Below are 22586 nucleotides of genomic sequence, written 5' to 3'. Positions count from 1 at the left end.
TAGATCTGTTGACAAACTCAGCCAGGACAGTTTAAAAGAAGGAACAGTTTTGAAGTTTTTGACACTCTATGTGAAATACTTTACATTTAGAAAAAATCACTTACAATCATTTGAATAATTCAATAATTTTGTAACAAAAAAATCAACCTGATATTTAACAATCCTAATGGAATCCTGTCAACTGATTTTAAATGTGATTGAGATTTAGAGATGATGCAAACAGTTGTAAAATGCATTATTGAATTGTTTTACTGCTAATAATAGCTCATTTATTTCCTGCAAATTTTGCACTGTTTCTTCGGCTTGTGAATCAAATGTCTCTAAGGCAATAAATTTCCCAAGTCCCAGTGACCCAAAGAAAAGCCTTTCAAAAGAAGCATAACTTAATATATGGCACTAAAGTCAGACAGGAAAGAAACCTGTTTACTTGTGTCTCATCTAGTATTCCTCAAAATATCCAAAGAACCCTTTTATTTCCTTGTTACAATTCCTAGGAAAACTTTGAGGACATACTGCTTTAAAGAAAACAGTTGGCCTCAAACAACACTGGTGTTTGAACATCAAGGACCTATCATATTAGTCATCTTTCTTTTTTTTTTTTTTGTTCGTGCCAGGCCTGGGGCTTGAACTCAGGGCACTGTCCCTGAACTTCTTTGTTCAAGGCTAGCACTCTACCACTTGGGCCACAGCTACACTTCTATTTTGTTGTTGTTGTTGTTACTTTATTGGAAACAGAGTCTCACAGACTTTCCTGCTTGGGCTAACCTCAAACCATGATCCTTAAATGTCAGCCTCCTGAGTAGGATTATGGGCATGAGCCAACAGTGCCCTGCACATCTTTTTCTTTTTGGGGGAGTCAGTGGTAGTTCCAGCACCTATTTGAAAAAAGCTAATCAACACAAAGTAGCTGCCAACTGCCAACATTCTTTCTTCAGCAGATTTGTTTAATGTCATTGTTCTCTACTTTAACTGGTTTTGATTATAAAGATATCAAGACTAATGGCTCACCCTTCTGCACAGAAATAAATTTGCCTATATTCATACAAACAACCACAGCGAAAGGATAAACCACATAATACATTAATTCTGTTGCTACTTACCTGACTTCCAAATATATTTTTTCTTCAGTTCCTCAAAATTATTAGGGAGCTGGGTGCCACTGGCTCATGCCTGTAATCCTAGCTACTCAGGAGGCTGAGATCTGGGTCATGGTTCAAAGCCAGTCGGGGCAGGAAAGTCCATGACACTCATTTCCAATTAACCACAAAAGGCCAGAAGTGGAGCTGTGGCTTGAGCAGTAGAGCCCCAATCTTAAGCACAAAAGCTCAGGGCACCACCCAGCTTCTGGACTGGCAAAAAATAAACTAGGGATCACTGAACACTAAGAGTCATGTAATATGACTTTCCTACCATTGACTGAACAAATAAGCAAAAGCAGAAAGAAATGTTCCCCTGGCATGTGTAATGACGTTTTGCATTAGTGCTATGCAGTTAGGTTAAAGGAAGCTTAGAGTGAATTTACCATGGAATGTGCGGGGCGTCATGATTATGATGGTGGAAGATGCAGGAGTCCTTTCATCTGCCTCAGGTGACTTCAGTTTCGTGACTGGCACTGGTCTGAACTCAAGTATTAAAGACACATTATATCTGTGTCTAAGAGTCTTAAAATACATTTAGTCATATAAAAAATTTCTCTTTGTCTGGATGCTGGTGGCTCATGCCTGTAATCTTACTGAGGAGGCTGGAATCGTGGTTCAAAGCCAGCCCAGGCAGGAAAGTCCGTGAGACCCTTATCTCCAATTAAACATCAGAAAACCGGAAGTGGCGCTATGGCTCAAGTGGTAGAGCGCTGGCCTTGAGCTGAAGAACTCAGGGACAATGCCCAAGCCCAGAGTTCAAACCCCACAACTGACAAAAAAAATTCTCTTGGGCTGGGAATGTGGCTTAGTGGTAGAGGTTCAATTCCTCAGTACCATATAAACAGAAGAGGCAGGAAGAGGTGCTGTAGCTCAAGTGGTAGAGTGTTAGCCTTGAGGAAAAGCATCTCAGGGACAGTGCGCAGGCCCTAAGTTCAAGCCTCAGGACTGGCAAAAAAAAAAAAAATTTAAACAGTTTTATTTTAGCAGCTCAGTTTTATTACATTCTACATGTCTTTTAACATATTTATATTTCTGCCCCTGCATAGGTGGCATACTCGTAGTTGGCCTTTTCATTTGATATTTGCTGCTACTTGGCCTGAAGAAAGTCGGAAGTTTAAATAAAATGTGCTTGGTGGAAACAGAGCAGCATTTCTTTTCCAGCAGAACTTTACTTCGATCCAGACTTCAGTGTCAAGTTTTCTTCTTCTTTCTCAAATCCTGAACAGACCAGAGATCTTCCCTTCGGGTATCGAGCACAACACTTACGTAGTTCTTGGATGACAGTCTGACACTTCAATTCATTGTAGTTGTTGGCTGGAAAAATAGGCACATTCTAGTCATGATCTCACAGGACTAAGAAGACTCAAGGAGGTTTAGATAAAGCCTTTCTCACCCCTTTTGACTTCCAGTAGTTATGTAATTGGAAGAGAGGAGATACACTCAAGTCCACTGAACTCTTTCTCAGGAGGCCAGTTGGAAAGAAAAGTATGACTTACAAAGTAGTTGGAAGCTATGTTAAAATAGATTTCCCTTTTCCTTTAAGGTAGCATGCCCTTTTCCAGCATGCCCTTTGTGATTTTTGTAATGAAAAAAAAAGACACATAGCCCCATTATTTATCTACAGTTTAAGCTGATGGTTGGACTTTTCCTATCAAGTCTAAGTCTGTCTATCAGGATATGGCAAACCACTTGAGGGTCAAATTTAGACCCCCCATTTTTACATTGGAGGTAAAAATGGCTTTTAGATTTTGAACAGGTTATAAATACACACACAGGGAAAGAAGCCTGAAACTTCACTAATTAACCAGCAAAAAGCAGGTAATAGAAGCTCAACTGGTACATTTTTGGCTTGAGTGAAAAAAAAAACAAGCAAGAGTGAGAGGTCCTGAGTTCAAGCCCCAGTACAAGCCCAAACAGCAACACCAAAAAAATCTGCAATTCGATTTTACCTCAGTCAGCAATAAGTTGCTGATAAGAGAATAAGTGGTCTCTTATAGTTCCCACAGTCAAAAAATATTTAAAAACATTTTACATACTACCTTGTAAACATTTCTGTATTTCACAGGCTTGTTTCTGGCATGGATCCTTTGGCAGCATATTCAGAAAACTAAAACAAGAAAAATAATTTAAATTTTGGTTCTCTCTTTAACCAGAAAGACTTTAAAACTTCTGTACATGGAATTTTCTTCTGGGACAAGTAGTAGGCCCTTATAATTGCTGGAAAGCATTTACACTGAAAGTACTCTTCTCATTCATGGATGAGTTAACTATATTTTAATAATATTTATTAATTTTGGAAAATATAAATGGCTTGACATAAAAATTAAAGCTCATTTTGAATATCATATCAATCTTGCATTGACACTAGAGCTTGGCAGTCCTGGCCCACTGCCCAGCTCTATGATTCACAGAAGAAACTCTTGACAAAGGGTTAAACTCAAGCATTTTTCTTCACTGCTTATGTGGATGGGAATCATACCTACCTCAAAGCATTGATGGAAGGACTAAATGTGACAAAGTATATAAAATACACAGGATAGTGCCTGGACTATATGGTAGCCTATTATTCCCAAGTATTACTTTTTTCTTCCTCATTTTTTGTTAAGCGTGATGTTGTTATGCTGTCCAGGCTGTCCTTGAACTCCTGGGCTGAAGCGATCCTCCTGTGTCTGCCTCCCCAGTAGATGGGACTATAGATGTGTACCACTTCTTCTGGCCAAGACTTGTTTTAAAAAGTAAAAACTCAATGTATATAAACTGTATGACTATTTTAGCTCAGGAAATTCCTTACAGGCAGTACATACTTCCCTAGAAATCAGCAATATTTGGTGCTATTACTTCCTGAGCAAAGTGTCAGTTAAGTAGCTAAACGTGATTTCTTTGAGAGCCCTTATGAAAACCAGCTTATTTAAAATATCTATAACAAGAAAAGGAATTTAAAAAATGCCCCTAGACTTGATCAGCAACTTTTTTCACAATTTGAAAACACAATTTCAGAAAGAAAAGCCTAGAAGCATTTGTAGCTAATCAGTGCAAATAACATCCCTCCTCCAGAATCTAAATTAGGTAGTACTAGGGTGGGAAATACTAGAACAAAACTTAAGATATTTACAGGATAGAAGGAAAGGCAGGTGAATGTGCTGCAGGGCAAATAAGTGACAAATGGATGTTGATGCTGCTAGGAGCTGCTCTTTTCCCTCTAAATCAGTACCAAGTCCTTGGTGATCAGGGCATCTGTTCGGTAGCACAAGCTGATTTTGTGGGATTCATGAGATCCCGGTTCCAGCCGATGATGTCCATTAAAGGTTCTATGGCAATTTCCAAAGAAGTCAATTTCAAGTTACGTGTGATCGCTACGTGCTTTGATTTGCTTTCTGCCTGAGTTACCCCCTCTCTGCAGTGTCATTTGCAGTATTCTTCATGACCCTTCCTAAACTTCTGTGTCCTTGAGCAGTTTTTCAACCCGCTCCCTCCCCCAGGCCCAAGAGTGGGTGCACTGCAGTGGTGGATGAAGTGATTGCCATTTAATGAATTGAACAGAGGAGCATATCTTCCTAGAATCACAGCACCTGGAAAAAAAAATCATTAAAATCACCATAACTGAATAGAGTGAAAATGAGGAAGGAGAGGAAGGCAGAGAAATAGAAATACTCACCAGGTTAATCATCAGGCAAAAGCTTAAGCAACAGTTCCTGTACTCCCCTGACCTGTCAGAAAAAGAAAAATTGTATAGAGTAATCTATTATAGGAGTCCCAATACAATGGAAAATGATTAAGCAACATGTGTACCATTAAATGATGCTGTATTTGCCACAAGCGAGAGTTGTTATCCATGTAGCGCTCCTCTGGGTAGAGTTGCCACATGAGAGGTAGTTGGGAGGTAACAAGATGACTTGGCCTAGCTGGGTCACCTAAAGGAACCTGAACTTGCTGGACTCGTGCCCTTAGGAAACTCGTCTCCTAATGGGAATGATCAAAAACAAAACCATAGACTTCAGGATATTGAGACTAGATAGAAATCAAGTTATTTGAATGCAAAATCAAATAAGCAAAATGAGCAGTTACCTCTTCCACGACAGCCACCCATGTGCGCTGGTATTCGTCTCGGTAGATACCCTCTTGGTGAACCCAGAGATGATCGGGTGGAGCCCCCACATCCTCTCTTGCCATTCTGGGCTTTGGGTTCCAATTCTATCCCTGCTTTTCTCCACCTAAGCCTGCAGCACCCGTGCACAGGACACAGGTGTGACTTTTGGGTTGGAATAAACTCACCAATGAGCAAGGTGATTGGTGATTAGCAACCACCTATCAGAACCAAACAAACCTGTTTGAACAGCCTAACTAGAACTAGTGCCATCTGAAGCTTTCTGAAAGACTGAAAGTGACACTGAAGTGACACTTGGGCAAAGCCTTCTAAGTGGGTGCTGTGTTAATGTAGTTTGCGTGACAGGAGGCTGGGCCCTGTTCTCATCCTCTGCATTCTCAAAATAGTGCCTGGCAAAATGTAGTTAGTAATAGGTAAAATGCACAATAGGATGCCTAAGGACAAATGTGGTTTTGGCGGAAAGGCAATAAAATAAGCACATGCATACCATACTCCCTAGGTAAAAACCACTTCTAAGCAGCTTCCATTAAAAAAATGGCAAGATTCTCAATGATGAGTATGTTTGTTTCAATTCAATATGCTACAGGAGCTAGAGAGGCATAAGTTAAGTTTTTATTCCCCATGCTAGAAGTCCACAGAATCACTTTTGTACTCTGAGAAGTAGAGAGGAAGCACACTTCCAGGAGTGGATGGTAAGGCCAACTCTAGCCCTAGATCTCATTTGAGGACCTTGTCATTATTTTGGGTGTGCCAGTGTTGGGGAATTAATTCAGGGCCTTGCACATTTTTGCTCAAGGCTGGTGGTCTACCACTTAAGCCATGCCTCCACTTTCTGTATGTGTTTCTTATGACTCAGTTTCATAGCTTCATGGTACAGTTTGTATATCCACCTCTCACATAGCAGAGATATGACGCTAGGGCATCTGTCCCAGGACACAAGGCCCCCTATTCCCATGAAGTAGCCATTATGTAGGAAATAAAATGTAGCACAGCTTGGGAGGTGGTTAGCACATCCAAAGTGAGATTATCCAGAACAAACCAGATGCTACAACATATGATACATTAGATGAAAAAAATAATGTATCAGGAGCTGGGAAGGTGGCTCAGTGGTAGAGTGCTTGCCTTGCATGCCTGAGGCCCTCAGTTCGGTTCCTCAGCACCACATAAGCAGAAAAAGCCGGAAGTGGGGCTTGAGGCTCAAGTGGTAGAGTGCTAGTCTACAGCTGAAGAGCTGACGGACAGCGCCCAGGCCCAGAGTTCAGGCCTCACGACTGACAAAAGAAAAAAAAATGTATCAACCTACACTAATGATTAATTCTTTTTCAAGTATAACATTCTGAATCTGGCTTTTGTTTTTTTTAACAGTTTGACTTCTCTAAAAGGAAAGTACAAAAGGACTTTTATGGACTTATGAAATGGTTTGTCTTTGTGAATAATTTTTACAGCATCATAGTTGCTTTACCCATTATGACCTGAGAGGATCTCACTCTGAGCTTGCATACATTTCTATTTTCACATGGATATACTCTGTTATTTCAAATTAATCTAAGACGAAATCTTTTCTCCTTAGCCAAACCTCAATTTCTTTCAATGATAACACCACCTCTCATGCAGAATGAAAACTAGTTTTCTTAGAGGTCTTCATTAATTGCTACCTACATCTTATCCGGCACCAATTGTAGCAAGTACCACCACTATCATTGGTATCCAAACTAAACTTTCCACTACATACCAGGTTTATCTCAAGATCCATATCTTTTCCTTTCTACTTTTCTAAAATTCATAACTCTCTAGTTGTATTTTTCCAAGCACTTTCTCATTAGCAGATAAAACTGTTCTGTCTCTTCTCTCCAGAGCTTTGGAAAGAAGAGACAAACAGAACCTCAGCAAATGCTAATACTGAAATAAAATATAATAAAGCCTTGATTTTTTTTAGCACAAAAGACAACGGTTGTGGACCAATTTTTTAAAAGTAGAAACCAATGTTAAAGATTCAGAACCACATGAACTTCATTGATATATCTTTGTAACAACCAACATGTTGACATTAATATTTCTTCTAAATGAAAAGAAAACCTTACTCATTATCCCAACATTGAAAGGAAAAATATCCAATAGAACACAGGGCAGGTGATGTTCTGAATCACTGAGTTACTACAAAGTGAGCCTATGACTCAGTACAAAATATCCTTAGAAGAAAGGCAGCATAATGTGCTTCTGTGACCCTAAAAAGGTTAACATGCTGTATAATCCAGATGAGCCTGGGAACAACCCTTAGCACATCTGTGTAGACCTGCATGTGCTACCATTCAGAGAACATCAAGGCCCAGAAACAGGCAACTGCAGTGATGAAGGGACAGAGAAGTCATTACATGAGCATGACCCATAAACATCCTCCTCTGTGGAGAAATGCAAATGCTGAGATCAAAGCCTATAAAAAACAAAACCACAGATGAAATGAATGGAGCACCATTCATATGTGCTATGTGATTCTTATAACAATTGCTCCCAACACTTTTTTGGGGGATTAAATAAGTTTGGGAGTTATAAAACACATCAGAATAGTAGAAGGTCCAGGAAATTATGCAGTAAAGAAACTTTGTATTGTTTAACATTTCCCAAGTTTATTTGACTAGAGATCATTTTTGTACATAACACTTGTTCACAAAATTCAGAACTTTGAACAAGAATGGATCTCTTAAAAATCTCAAGATAAACTTAGGTACAAGGTACATACAACTAAGTAATTAAACCCAAGGAATAGTACTAGTTGCAAATGCAAATGGCTTCCAAAGTATGTTTAGGTAACTTTACATCATCCACTAAAAGAGACTGTCCCCAAGGTGTCACTTTGACACTAGAGGCAATTTTGTCCTCAACACAGTACTCTTTGGCATTGTGTAAACTAGATTCTAAATGGATGACATGAAACATAGAAAGGCTTCTGTAGTAATTTATATAAAATGATCGTTTTCCTTTATAGAATGAATTTTGTGTCTTCTTAAAAATTACAATTTATTTTGAGATGTGTGAACAGTTTTTAAACATTAGTGAGTACACTTATTTGAAGTCATCTAATGAATTTATGCAAGTACAATGGGTGAAATTACCAAGAACCCAGGCCCCCAAATTAGCCTGGCCTGTGAATGAATCCTGATTCTGCCTCTTATAAGCTTTGTGCTCTTCAGTAAGTTAATATCTTGCTACCTCAGTTTCCTGAGAACTAAAGGACATATTAATTATAATGGTACTTAGCACTTGTTATATGTTTTACATATGTACACATATGGTGCTATGAGGTTGGTACTATTGTCTCTACTTAAAGGTGAAGTAAAGGCAGACAAGTTAGATAACTTTTGTAAGATTAGACAGCTAGGATTTGCCAGGCCTAAATCCAACTAGGGCAGTTTATACATAGAAGGTATAGAAATCCTTGGTAGAGTATGTAGCACACAGTAAGCTTGCTATAAATGTTAATAAGGGGTTTTCTGCTCCACTTAAATGGTTGGAGCAGTAAAAGGTAGCCATGAACATTATCAAAGTTAGTAAATGCTATTCTGGAATATGAGGTTGACTAACTTCAACAAAGGTGTTTTTCTTTCTAAAGGTGCCTAAAAGAATTTTATAAACCCCTCTCTCTGTTCTATTCTAGCTCTCTCTGTTCGTTTCTAGCTCTCTGCTCTCTCACTGCTCTATTCTAGCTCTCTCTGCTACCTATCTCCCTCACTGTTCTTCTCTAGCTCTCCCTGCTCTCTCTGCTCTAGCTCTTTCCTCTCTCTTTCCCTTCTCTCTCTCTTTCCCAGCCACGTGGAGTGCCAACCTTGCCTGGTCCCAGCAGGTCTACTGAATAAACCTACCCCTTACCTGAATACCACGTGCATTCTGGTGCTGTTCTTACTCGGCTACCTCTTTTTAAAAACCTAACATAAATGGTGCCATGACTCGGATAAAGGGCTTAAAGTCAGGACAGCTGGGATTCCTCTCTGTTTTTTTTTTCTTCTTCTTTCTTTTTCTGTTTGTTTTTCCCTTTTTGATCTGAGGAATACCCACAGTTCTGACGGCCTTTTGCGAACCGTCCTGTCTGCTGCAGAATTTTTAGTTGTAAAGAAAGATGACTAAATAAAGTATAATTCATGGGCAAGGATGTTAATTTTGAATTCCCAGAGTTTCAGTTGTAAAGAAAGATGACTAAATAATAGTAAAAAAAAAAAAAAAGAATTTTATAAACTCAAAATACCCAGATCATCAGGAAAGATGAACAGTCCTTGCTGCCCTCATCGAAAAAAGACACAGTAGCCATGAAAAATTAACTGAAAGTAACAGATGACATAAAATCAAAAGAAAGAAGGTAAATAGATCCAATGTGATTGTATACTTTCATTTCCCCAGCTTGCATACTTATCACACTTAATTGTGGAAATGTGTGCTACGTGATCCATAAGCATTAGGTAAGAACAGGCTGCTGGTATTGTGCTACGAGATTTGGGACCCTGTTTGTGGGAAGACTTGAGTTGGAACTGATTTGGGAGAAAAGAGCAAAGCATCAACACCTTCTTTTAAGTAGCAGCTTAAGAATGTTCCCTTAAGAATATACTGCCACATCTGCCTGGTTTGCAGAACTGCACAGGGATCAGAAAAACAAATAAAAGAAACAAACGTAGATTGGTAGCAATGCAAACATTTTCTTGGCTTTAGTACTGCTCCTAAAATCCTCATGTAAATAGTAAACTGGTAAATTGGGTACTTTAACTCTTCTGACGTTGGTCGATATAACCCCAAATAAAATTCCTTTTACGTGTCATTTCACCATCAGGATAGGATCTGAGGGAACGTGTTAATATGTGGTAAGACACTTTCGAACTTGAATTAAAAAGTCCTTGAATTCCCCTTCCCTGTCTCGAGCAGATATGTCAAAAAGCCTTTGTAGAAAGCAGCGGCAGCCAGCCCAGCTGAAGAGTGATTAGCACTGTTTCTGTAAAAGGTTACTCACATGAATACAACGTTTCTTTGGCTAGTTATTCCGCCTCCAGACCAGCTAGGCTAAAACTTCCAGGTCCCCCACCCGGGCCACTCAAGCGGCGGCGGCGGCGGCGGCGTGAGCCCAGGGCCAGGGCCGGCGGAGGGACATCCGGGGTCGAGGTTGCCAGAACCGAAGTTCGGGGACTTTGGGCCGGCAACCGGAAATGGTGCTGAGAGACTTGGAGATTTACTGGCTGACTTGGAAATTAAAAAAAAAATCAATCAATCAATCAATCAATAAATCAAACAAACCCTTAACTCTTTTGGGACCGAGTTTCAAAAGAGCGTCCCTCTGGCTTGAGAGGCCGGCGTCCGCGGCGATGTCGCCGCAAAGGCTGTCCCCGAAGCGTGTAGGCCGCGCGAGCTGCGCGTCGGCGGGCCAGCAAGATGGGCGCCGGCGCTCGGGACCAGTCAGCCTAGGCGCCTGGGGCGCCGCTCACAGACCAAGTCCCCCAGAGGCCGAGGAGCGCACTCTCCCGCGGGCGTCCCCACGCCCCCGCCTAAAACCCCAACTCCGCTCGGACCCCTCCCTGTCCCAAGGCCACGCCCGCCCCAAATGGCGCGGGCGTTTCTCAGGTGCTGCCGGGCGGGCCCCGCCCCCGCGCTTGCCCAAGCTCCGCCCCCGCGGGCTCGCGGAAGCCTGGCCTGGGCGGAGCGCCGAGCGCCGAGTGCGGGGGAGGCTGCGCGGGAGCCCTGGCTGGAGTGGGCCCTAGGCGGATGTGAACTGAGCGGACCAAGATGGCGGTACAGGTGGTGCAGGCGGTACAGGCAGTTCATCTCGAGTCTGATGCTTTTCTAGTGTGTCTCAACCACGCTCTGAGCACAGAAAAGGAGGAGGTGATGGGTCTATGTATAGGGGAGGTGAGTAGGTCAGTAGGCCTGATTGGAAACCTGCTGAGCAGTCTCGGGGGCCCAGGGGCGGCGGGGAAGCCACAGGGAGCCCAGGATTAAGATCCTTGGAAGATCTGTACTTGGGTCTGTAGCTGGGCATCTTTCCTTCCGACCGAGCCGTAGCGGTCTACGTAAGCACCACGGCGGAAGAGATGCTTCTGAGGTTATCACCCCATTGCCCCGAAGTGCAAATCCGGCCAGAAAGCAGACGTGTTGAAGACATCTAGGCATTCCGAAGCCGCAGACCATGGTTAGAGCCTCTTGTCGCCAAACCAGGCCTCCCTTCGGGGAAGCGCAAGTATTGATAAAGCTTTTTAAAGCGTAGCAAAGAAAGAAGAGAGAAGGGTTTCTTAATGGACTCCAAAGTTTTCGTTGTATTGATGTTGAAAAGGGGCCAAAGAGGATGAGGAAATGAAGTTTGGCGGTTTTCAGTCAGAAGTCATTTTCTTTCACGCCAGCATATAGGAACACATCACCGAATTTTCATGTAATCTGCATCCCGGTAATCAAATAAGCACAATGTGTTAAATAATGTTTTCTGCTTTTTCCCACTCTAGTTGAATGATGACACAAGGTAAGATTATTTACTCGTCTTATGATCTCTAACTCATCGTTGACAGAAAAATTATTAAAACTTTGGTAACATTTTATACCTCTTGTATCTTATATTACCATTAAGAGTCAAACCAGATGCATATAATTACCTGAGTTTCAAAGATCCTTTCCTGGCTTGTTAACAGGATTTTCATACATGAAACTGGAAAAAAATATATAGATAAATATTTATATATGTATACATTTATATATATGCTTCTATATACAAAAATTTTTAAAAGGAACTAAGATCATAGGTGAATCTGTAAAAGCTCTTATAAATACAGTTTTGTTGGTTGAAACAAAGGTGTCATATATTATGTTTACACTTAATGATATTGCATTTTCTTGCTTTATGTATTTCATATTAGTTCTTCCTTGAAATGTCAGTGAGATACCAGTAACTTTTTTGTGGCAAACAATATACACATTCACATGCTTTCTCCCTGTTGATCTATTCCTCCGTCTAAATTGACAATGGCTTTCTCCCTCCCATCTTGGAGGACTCTACGGCAACTCCAGAGATCTCCAGTAGCTTCAGCGCTTGAGATGTAAAACTTTTTGGGTAACTTCCTTTAAACTTTTTCAAAGCATACCTTACTGTACTTCTCAAGCACGCCTCGTTTATACCCACAGGTCCAGTTGTACCTTACATTACCATTAATACATTCCTAGTAAGGTTGCCATTGTAAAATTTGTTAATCCTGTTCATTAGCTTGAGCTCCTTTTTCTATTCCAAACTCCAGTTACCCCCTCCCTTTATTTCCCCTACTCTCTCCCCAATAGGAGTGACTACAAATTTCTATGTACTGGAACTGAAACACGCACAGTTGCTGAAAAGGTATGTGTGTTTGAATTCTGCATGACAGAAATTAACACTGCGGAGAGACTTCTGTATTTTGATGACCTCAGCCAGAGTATTAATTCAGTTTTTGAATGAGTACACTGTTACTTCTAGTAAAAATCTGATGAAAAAAATCTACTCATTAGAAATGTGAACTAATTCTCTATTACTTGTAGTAGTTTATAATATTTCATCAAAATGGATAAACACATCAGAACACTTACGCTTATTTCATTACTGGGATGCTGATTACATGAAAATTAGGTCATGTGCTCCTATACACTTCCATAACAATTATTTCTGACTATAAATGGACAAACTGCATTTCCTCCTCCACCTCCTCCTCCTCTTCTTCCTCCTTGTCCTTGTCCTCATCCTCTTCCTGTCACTGCCTGTTAGCATGTGTTTCTCATCAGTGTAACCCCCTAATTCCAAATCCCAAGATAATCTCAGTAACCCCATTTCTTTATACAATCAAACTATTCATGTTATCCTAGTTGTTACTCTACTTTGGGTTTTTTTTCTTCTGTCTACAGCCATACTCCACCTTTTCTGGCATGTTCTAGTCTAGTTGTATATGAAACCAGTTAATTTTTCCTCCAATATATCACATATCTATGCTTTTTTGTTTTGTTCCAGTACTGTGGCTTGAACTCAGGGCTTTGCACTCTCAGTCAGCTTTTCCATTTGTGGCTAATGCTTTACCTCCACTTTTGGCTTTTTGCTGGTTAATTGGAGATAAGTCTCTCAGATTTATCTGCCTAGGCTGGCTCCAAACCACAGTTCTCAGATCTCAGCCTCCTAAGTAGCCTAGGTTATGTAGGTGTCAACTACTGGTGCCTGGCTCAGACCAGTGCTTTTGTAAACTAGAATAAAAACACCTTACTTCCTTTTCCCAAAGCAACTAGGCAAAACTCCACTTGACAAAAATTTCTTCACTGCACATAGCTTTTTTTCCCCTTGTATTAGTGTTCTCTACAGGAATAGAACCAAAAGAATATACATGTATATGCACCCATACATACAAACACAGACACAAACATACACATACACAATTATACAAGGGGATTTATTAAATTGACATTAGAGACTGTATAGTTCAACGGTGACCAGAGAACCTGGTAGCTGCTCAGTTTAAAGGCATAAAAGCTTCAGCACAAAGGAAAACAATGATACGGCCCTAATCCAAAGGCTTAAAGGCCTGGAAGCTTCTTGGAAAGTTGCTAGTAAGCCCATGCAGAAAGCTGGAATCTTATGTATCCATTGGTGATGGCAGAAACAATCAACACATCTGTTCAGGAAGAATGGAACTTCCATGCACTGGCTGGCTTCCTCCTCCTTACTCCTTTATTTCATCCAGGTACCCAACCTATTTCTTAAATGGTGACGTCCACAGGTTGGGCCTTTTCCTCTCAGCCTCTGCTGCACATACCAACTGTCTTTGGACATGCCTGTATAAACCCTGACATGCTCTTGAAACCTAGGTGTCTCGAAACCTAGTTGACAAAAATAACCATATTTCCTTTATGAAAAAAGGTATCTTCCTATCTAGAGGTGTAGCTTACTTATTTTGTGGATTCTTGGACCGTGTAACTTTTTCTATCACCTGTGTTTAAACTAGTCTCATTTTGACAGAAAGAAAGACTACTCAACCCTGTATTTTCCTCTAATCACTACTTCTACTTTCTTTCATAGTTAAACTCAAAGCAGTAGTCTATAATACTTACTTTACCTTTCTCAGTCAAATCCACTGAGGTCTTAATGTATGAGGATTTTTTTAACAATTTTCTTATCTTGAATTTTATATAAATTCATACTGCCTAAATTAGATGTTAAAACTCTTGAGCTGGGCGCCGGTGGCTCACGCCTGTAATCCTAGCTACTCAGGAGTCAGATCTGAGGATCAAGGTTCAAAGCCAGCCTGGACAAGGAAAGTCCGTGAGACTCTTATCTCCAATAAACCACTAGAAAACTGGAAGTGGCACTATGGCTCAAGCGGTAGAGTGCTTGCCTTGAGCTGAAGAGCTGAGGGATAGCACCTAAGCCCAGAGTTCAAGCCCCACGACCGACCAAAAAAAAAAAAAAAAAAAAGTCTTGAGTTTAGCAAACTTACCTTTGTAGGTTGTTTTGCCATGGTGTGTGTGTGTGTGTGTGTGTGATCATTTTGTTCATATTCTGTATTTTAAATATGTCTCTTATTAACAGTTTTAAAAAATCCAGTCTATTTTTTTATTGTGAGAATACTGTACAGAGGAGTTACAATTATATGGGCAAGTACCAGTCTAATTTTTTTAAATACTGGGGATTGGATCCATAGCCTCACACATGCTAGGCAAGTACTTCACCACAACTATGCCTGCCGCCTTTTGTGTTTTTATTTTTGAAACAGGGCCTGAGGCTATCTTAGCCCAGAATGATATGATTCCTTTCCCTCTGCCTCCTGAATAGCTGGGATTATGGGCATGTGCCACCCATCTAGCCATTGATAATCTCCTTAATTAGATCTTCAACTTATATTTAATATATTTAATAATTAATATATATGCATTATAAGTGTCATCATTTTGCTTTTTATTTGACTTTTTTTTTGCCAGTCCTGGGGCTTAAACTTAGGGCCTGAGTGCTATCCCCTGAGCCTCTTTTGTGCTCAAGGCTAGCACTCTGCTACTTGAGCCACAGTGCCACTTTTGGCATTTTCTGAGTAGTTTATTGGAGATAAGAGTCTCACAGACTTTCCTGCCTGGGCTGGCTTTGAATCTCCATTGTCATATCTTAACCTCCTTAAGTAACTAGGATTACAGGTGTGAGCCACTGGCACCCAGCTTAATTTTGTTTTATATTTTTTCTTGCCTTCTTTTAGATCAATTAAATAATTTATTGTACTTTGATACTGCATTTATTATAGTATTCTTTTACTCTCCTTGTAGTGGTTATTCTGCATGTTATGATATGCATTCTTGATTTGTGACACTCTAATATATCTATTTTTATCATTTCCCCAATAATACAGATATACCTTGACTACAGTTTGGTTATATACTAATAAACTCTGTAAATTGAAACTATTGTAGACCAAATATGCCCAATGCATTTAAACTATCAAATATCCTAGCTTAGTAAAACAACACACTATAGTATCAGTTTTTTCCTGCCACGATTGCCTAACTGACAGAAAGTTGTAGCTCACTGCTTCTGTCCAGCTTTGCCAAAGAACATCATAGTATATGCTGTAGCCTATGGAAGACCAAAACTCAAAGTGCAGTGTCTACTGAACATACATTGCATTGTGCACCAAGATAAAGTTGAAAAAAAATACTTAATTTTACAATCGTAGGTTGGGGGCGATTTATACTTAGAACCTTAGAACATTTTATTTTCATGTACACCCTCCAATCTTGTGGGTTGTTGGTTATGAGCCAATACATAGCACACAGTATATTTTCTGGCAGAAATAAATGTGTGTACATTACAAAGGAAGTTGTGAGAGAAAATGATTAGATTTTTATAGGATGATTAGGAAATTTAATGAGTCTACCGGATGAAAAAAAAATACTGAAAGCACCTGTTAGTAGAACTGACTGTGTAAAAATGCCATGAAATAGACCACATGGTATTAGGAATTGTAAGCAACTAAATAATGTAGGAGCTTAACATCTTTTGATTTGATAAGTAGAACTATTCATATTTGCTTGCAGTAGGTTCTAGGCCAGATATCTTTCTTACTTATGAAAAAGAAGCAGCTGTAATTAAAAGAATACTAAGCATTTGATGTGCAAAGGTGGCCTTGTTTTTTTCCTTTTTTAAAATGCTTATTTTAAAGGTGATGTACAGAGGGGTTACAGTGACATAAGTCAGGTAAAGAGTACTTTCTTTTTGAACAATGTCACCCCTTCTCTCCCAGTTTTTCCCTCCCGTCCCCATCCACAAGTTGTATAGTTTGTTTTCAACTTAGTGTCTCGTTAGTACCACTACTGCATTTGTTCTTCCTTTGTCCCTCCATTTCTGTGCCCCCCCTTACTTCCCAAAGACAGATAAACTAACAAGACAAAAAGAAAAGAAAACAAAACAGCAACAAAGAAAAAGTCTCTTGTTTCCATTTCCTGGAGATCATTTCCATAAACATTATTTTATATGATCAGAAGCACATAGGCATTGTGCCTTTGTGTTCCTCTCCTAAAAATATCCTTGCCTGTTGTGAATAGTGCAGCAATGAATATGGATGTGCATATCCTGTTCATTTGTGTATCCTACCCTGGCTCATGGTGTTCTGTGTAGATGCCCAGGAGTGATATGGCTGGGTTGTAAGGAAGGTTGATGTTTAGGTTTTTGAGAAATCTGCAGATAGCTGTCCAGAGTAGTTATACTAGTTTCCATTCCCATCAATAGTGCAGAAGGGTTCCTTTTTCCCCCACATCCCTGCCAACAATTGTTTGAATTCTTGATGTGGGCCAATCTAACTGGGATGAGATGGAATCTCAGAGTTCTGATTTGCATTTCCTTTACTGCCAGGGATGATGAGTGTTTCCTTGTGTGTTTCTTCGCCATTCTTACCTCATCTTCTGAGAAGTCTCTCCTTAGCTCCTTTTCCCATTTAATGACTGGTTTATTAGCTTAAGGAGGGATTAGTTTCTTCAACTCCTTGTGTATATTGGATATTAGGCCTTTGGTGTATTGCTGGTAAAGATCTTCTCCCAGTCTGTTAGCTGTCTTTCAGTTTAGTGACTGTTCTGTCATTACATTTGTATATCTATACAAAATTAGAAACTGAGAAGCTGAACTAATTAGACAACTTTCTTATTTTTGTTGAAAAGTTAAAGTTGCCAGGAGAATATGGAAAACAAAATCTTAGTTCTTTAGTGATATAATGTAAGCTACAAATGTGAACAATACATACTTCTTATTTTTGGCTTTGGTGTGTCTGTGTGTCTGTGTCTGTGACAGTTCTGGGACTTGAGCTCAGCTATTTTGCTCTAGGCTGGTGCTCTACTGCTTGAGCCACAACTCCAGGATTTTTGGTGGTTAGTTGGAGATAAGAGTCTCAAAGACTTTGCTGCTGGGGCTGTCTTTGAATTTCAGTCTTCAAATCTCAGCCTCTTGAGTAGCTAGGTTTACAGTCATGAACCACCAGTGCTTGGCTTTGCTGGTTATTTTAAAGATGAAGTCTACCAGACTTTCTGCCCAGGGTTGCCTCAAACTTTGATCCTCTGGATCTCAGCCTCTTGAATAATAGACCAGTGTTTTAGTGTAGCTTCATGTGTGATGTTTGCCCCTTACCCATGTCATTAGCATTTTAAACATGTCAGCACTCTTATTTATGTTTCTTTTTGTATTTTGCCCATAGTTAATCAAATAATTTCTTCCTAGCCATTCAAAAAGTACTTCTTTGAACTAAATGTTAACATTTATATATTTTTGAAATATATACATATAATATAGTATGTATAGAGAAGTTGGGTGGCTTTCATTTGAAATACTTTGTTATTCATGACAAAAATATCAGTTTTCTAAAATGTGTTCTTTAACCTGATACTGTAATAAAATACAATCTTATAATTAATAGGAAATTGGAGAGACAAGTGTTTTTAGCTAGAAACAGGAGTAACCATTTTTATGGATTTTCTTTTAGGTTGACACCGTCCGAATTGTACATATTCATTCTGTCATCATCTTACGACGTTCTGATAAGAGGAAGGATCGAGTAGAAATTTCTCCAGAGCAGCTGTCTGCAGCCTCAACAGAGGCGGAGATATCCTTGTCAATCAACATGTGCTCTGGGGCTTGTGGGCTGCATTGATCTTATTACTGTAGTCACTCTGCTTTACATGGCCACTCTCTTTACACTGACTTGACAGTCACTCTTTCACATATTTTCTTTTCAGATGCTTCTTTCCTAATTTTCATATTTACCCTTTAGATCCAGTACTTTGGTTAATCAGAGTTTCTCATCCTCTTTCCCAGTGGATTTTTCAGGAAAATCAGTAACTTTTGACACTTGTGCCCTTAAACACTAAGAGGTTCTCATGTGGGGGATGAAGAAGAGCTGGACTGAACGTTCGTGGGGAGGGCTGAGCCCTGTAGGCAAAGAGCATGTAGACAACGTCTGGGAAGAGTTTGCATCCTTGAAAGTTAGCAAATGAAATACTGTGTAAACATGTACTGAATAAGGAGGCAGAAGAGGTATAAGAAACAGAGCCCTTTGATGTCACCATGAGTCTGCTGAGTCTGTGCTACCTCAGTAGACTGCTTCCTGTAAGAGTGCCTGGCCTCACGTCGCCCTGCTTGAGAGCCCACTACAGTTCCACAGTCAAAGTTCCAGGGCCAAATACTGTGAAATGAGCTCTGTGAAGAGTTCCATTAACCTTACTCTGTATTCCTTGTTCCTCCCCTCACCATTCTTTTCTGTTCCTACTTCCAGTTTTCCTAATTCTAGGCCATTCACTATCTTGGTCTCTGTCTATTGAAGGGATTGGGCTTTGAGACTTACTCTCAAAACTATACTGGTGAGAACTGAATACGCTATTCTGTAGTAAATATAACTGAAGAATTGTTGACATGCTTCCACTAATCAGAACTTCATACCTCATCCAATGCAAGTTAAATTGCACCAGTGCTTTTAGTTAATCTTTTGTACTTTTAAAAGTTTATACTGTTCTTATTTACTGCCTATTTCTAAAAATTACTTTTTAGGAATCTATAGGTCCATTTGATCATAAATTCCTACTATTGAATTTAACATTTGGTTGTTGACAGTTCATTGTTACAAAGCAATAACACAGCTAGATACTAATGGTTTATATCTGTAATCCCAGCTACTCAGGATACTGAGATCTCAGAATCTAAGGATCACAGTTCAAAGCCAGCCTGGGAAGTAAGGCCCATGAGACTATTTTATCTCTATAATCAAGCACCAAAAAAAATCCTGGGGGCTGGAAAGTTGGCTCAGTGGTAGATTGCTTGCCTCGCATGCATGAGGCCCTGGGTTTTATTCCTCAGCACCACATAAGCAGAAAAAAAGCTGGAAGTGGCGCTGTGGCTCAAGTGGTAGAGTGCTAGCCTTGAGCTGAAGAGCTGATGGACTGTGCCCAGACCCAGAGTTCAGCTCCCATGACTGACAAGCTGTGGCTCAGGTGGTAGAGTGCTAGCATTTAGCAGAAAAGCTCAGGGACAGTGCTCAGGCCCTGAGTTCAAGCCCTAGGACCAACACACACGCACGCACGCACGCACGCACGCACGCCCTGAGGTCAAGCCCTAGGACCAGCACATACACATGCATGCGTGGAAAGCAGTAGCGTATGTACTATATAATGACATCTGTTATTTTTTCATCATCAGAACATAAGTTTCCAATCAGATGTAGAAATGCAGAATTAACATTTTCATTTTTCGGAGTCCTAGATTTTAGAATTTATAAGCTGAATTCTTCATACATATTTAGAGTATTTCTTCTCATTCAGATCTGTTAAATACTTTCTCTAAGAAAATTTGGACTTTATAGTCTTTCCTTTGAAATGAAGAAAGATGGAATCTTTTGGCTTATGTATACATTCTTTTTAATAGTTACTATAAATATAATTTATTGATTATATATCCATAATATATGAAGTATACATTTTGTATCTTGTTTTATTTAAAAAACCTTTTACTTTGAGATATTTGTAACAGAAAAGTCTCTAGCCTTAACCCAGTTTTGGCTGAAGTTTGCCTGTTATATAATTATGGTAACAATTAGGAAAGTAGGCAGTTGACACAGATAGGGTGTATGTAGTTGTGTGCTATTTTGTCAAGTGTACATATATGAACTTCCCTAACATTGAAGATACAAGATTGTTCCATTACTGAAAACTCACCTTTCCACTTCCTTTCCCTAGTCATTATTTACTTCTTCCCCACCACTTTACCGCTTGGCAACCACTAATCTGTTCATCTCCTTTAAAAGTTTGGATTTCACTGCTGCATTGTATCCCTGGCAGATTTTTTTTTTAATTTTAGCCCCTAGGTATTTCTGTATTCTGAGTTGGATCCAAGAGCTGTGTTCTGGGAAGCTGTTGAGTTAGTTGGAAACATGGTCCATGCTTTTGAGTTTGACTTTTGAGGATGAGCAGTATGGACCAGAGCAGCTGGTAATGTAGATTTTCCACACTACTAAGACAACAGTCTTCTGAGCAGTAGTAAAATTCCCCATTTTGTGAGATTGTCTTTCCTGGCTGGCAGACTGTTGCAGTTACCTACCATCCTCTTGAAGTCTCTAGCCCAGGCCTTAGGTAGTTCTCTCACATGATTCTGCTCATCAGTAGTCTGCTGATGAGTAGTCTCCAGTGGGAACTATTGGGAATGTCCAAGGTTTGCCTCAACCTTTGCAACTGTCCTCTCTGGTCTTGGGCCTCAAAACCAGCAAATCTGGACTCAGTAACCTTTCTGAACTGTTGAGGTGGTCTGGCTGGCTCTGTTTCAGTTTCCCTTCCCTGCTCATGTGTGGGCTGGATGTCCTCTCCAGATTTATTTCCCACCTATTGGCTTTCTTTGAATGATGACTGTTGTTTTGAAGATTGTTGCTTGGTATATATTGTTCAGTTTCTTTGTTTTTGGTCTTGACCAGAAACAGAAAGCCCATTCATTGGTATTTCATTGTGATAATTTCATCGATACAGTGCACTTTGAATAAGTACACTCCCTCTTTTGTATTCTTTCCTGTATATATATATATATATACACACACACACACACACATATGTAATGTTACCCCATTCGTTTTCCCTGTACTTTTCTCTTCCTCCTCCCTCTGACTGATTCCCATCATCACTGTCATTTAGATCTAGGTTCCACATATGAGCAAAAACATGTGCTAGTCGATTTTTTTGAGCTTGAGTCATCTTGTTCAACATGATGATACCCTGTTCTATCCACTCTCCTGCAAGTGATATTTTTTTAATCCATTTATCAGCTGTTGCCCACCTAGGCTATTGCCAATAGTGTTAAGATAAATATATGTATACTAGTTGTATTTCATATGTTAATTTGCTTTCCTTCCTATATGTACCAGAAGTTGTATAGCAGTTGTGTAGCATGAGGTCATAGTTTCTAAATGACTCTCCACACTGACTTTCAGAGTGGTTACCCTAGTTTGCACTCCTACCAGGAGTTAAATTTTCTTTCCCCTACAATCTCACAGGCATTGTTGTTTTCTTGATGATTGCCATTCTGACTGAGGGGTAGGGAGTAACATTGAATCTTAACATTCTAAAGACTGTTTTGGTCTGCATTTCCTTTATGGGTAAGGATGTTAATATTTCTTCATGTATTTATTTGCCTTTTGTCTGTATAATTCTTTTCCTACTTACTAGTTGGATTAGTTATACATTTCTAATTTTTTTGAGCACTTTGTATATTCTGGAAATTACCCTTCCTCCTTAAATAGCTAGCAGAGGTTTTCTCCCATTCTTGGGTTGTCTCTTAATTCTGGTAATTGTTTTCTATTGTGTACAGAAGTTGTGTGTGTGTGTGAGTGTGTATGTATGTGTGTGTGTGCATGCACACGTGTGCACAGGTCCTAGAGCTTAACCATTTTTGCTCAAGATTAGAGCTCTACCTCTTGAGCCCCATCTGCATTTCTGGCTTTTCTTTGGTAGTTAATTGGAGATAAAAGTGTCATAGACTTACCTGCCCAGATAGGCTTTGAACCACAATTCTCAGATCTCAGCCTCCTGAGTAGCTAGGATTACAAGCATGAGCCAATAACACCCAGTGTATAGATTTTTAATTTGATTTTCTGAGAAATTACTATCCTTTCAGAAATTAATTATATTTATATCTTCTAGTATTTTCCTATAAAAGTTTCAGATTTTTTTATTTTTTTAAAAATTTACTTTATTGTTATTTTATTTATTTATTTTTGTGAACACACTGTACAGAGGGGTTACAATTACATGGGCAGGATAATGCGTACATTTCTTACCAAGCATTGCAGCCTCCTCCTTTGTTTACCCTTCACATCCCT

At 39.7% G+C, this 22586-nt stretch overlaps 4 protein-coding genes across 10 annotated transcripts in view; 2 read left to right on the top strand and 2 right to left on the bottom strand.

The window, feature by feature from the left end:
* Positions 1-10225, top strand: part of Fundc2 (FUN14 domain containing 2) — a 33077-nt gene extending 22852 nt beyond the window's left edge. The window contains exons 5-7 of one of the 2 annotated variants that reach the window (XR_001175779.1): positions 8852-8857; positions 9456-9592; positions 10150-10209. Coding sequence is in view for 1 of the 2 variants with exons in the window: in XM_013035346.1 (XP_012890800.1) it covers positions 8852-8857; positions 9456-9470 (21 nt within the window). In the remaining variant the exon portion in view is untranslated. Of the gene's footprint in view, positions 1-8851; positions 8858-9455 lie in introns of both variants that reach the window. The other variant, XM_013035346.1, reaches the window with a different exon arrangement.
* Cmc4 (C-x(9)-C motif containing 4) lies at positions 2113-10794 on the bottom strand. 4 transcript variants are annotated; one of them, XM_013035353.1, is made up of 3 exons: positions 10523-10794; positions 3179-3246; positions 2113-2453 (listed from the first exon to the last, which is right to left on the bottom strand). In XM_013035353.1, the coding sequence occupies exons 2-3, from the start codon at positions 3234-3236 to the stop codon at positions 2308-2310; spliced, it is 204 nt and encodes a 67-aa protein (XP_012890807.1). In that variant the 5' UTR covers positions 3237-3246; positions 10523-10794; the 3' UTR covers positions 2113-2307. The 4 variants fall into 4 exon arrangements, with proteins under 4 accessions (XP_012890807.1, XP_012890806.1, XP_012890808.1 ...); XM_013035352.1 differs by lacking the exon at positions 10523-10794 and adding an exon at positions 10235-10319; XM_013035354.1 differs by lacking the exon at positions 10523-10794 and adding an exon at positions 4929-4999.
* On the bottom strand, positions 3219-10318 carry Mtcp1 (mature T-cell proliferation 1). 2 transcript variants are annotated; one of them, XM_013035350.1, is made up of 5 exons: positions 10235-10318; positions 5205-5356; positions 4929-5099; positions 4795-4846; positions 3219-3246 (listed from the first exon to the last, which is right to left on the bottom strand). In XM_013035350.1, exons 2-4 carry the CDS (start codon positions 5307-5309, stop codon positions 4799-4801), a joined length of 324 nt encoding a protein of 107 aa, XP_012890804.1. In that variant the 5' UTR covers positions 5310-5356; positions 10235-10318; the 3' UTR covers positions 3219-3246; positions 4795-4798. The 2 variants fall into 2 exon arrangements, with proteins under 2 accessions (XP_012890804.1, XP_012890803.1); XM_013035349.1 differs by lacking the exon at positions 3219-3246 and adding an exon at positions 4625-4708.
* A 124-nt stretch (positions 10795-10918) lies between the features above and the next one.
* Brcc3 (BRCA1/BRCA2-containing complex, subunit 3) overlaps positions 10919-22586 on the top strand; it is a 46789-nt gene continuing 35121 nt past the window's right edge. The window contains exons 1-4 of one of the 2 annotated variants that reach the window (XM_013035343.1): positions 10919-11124; positions 11712-11728; positions 12535-12589; positions 18219-18338. In XM_013035343.1, coding sequence (XP_012890797.1) covers positions 11002-11124; positions 11712-11728; positions 12535-12589; positions 18219-18338 — 315 coding nt within the window. In that variant the 5' untranslated portion in view covers positions 10919-11001. The remainder of the gene's footprint in view (positions 11125-11711; positions 11729-12534; positions 12590-18218; positions 18339-22586) is intronic. The other variant, XM_013035344.1, reaches the window with a different exon arrangement.

Source organism: Dipodomys ordii, unplaced genomic scaffold (genome assembly GCF_000151885.1).
Source record: "Dipodomys ordii isolate 6190 unplaced genomic scaffold, Dord_2.0 Scaffold209, whole genome shotgun sequence".
Lineage (NCBI taxonomy): Eukaryota > Metazoa > Chordata > Mammalia > Rodentia > Heteromyidae > Dipodomys > Dipodomys ordii.
This window is presented reverse-complemented; position numbering and strand designations above follow the sequence as displayed.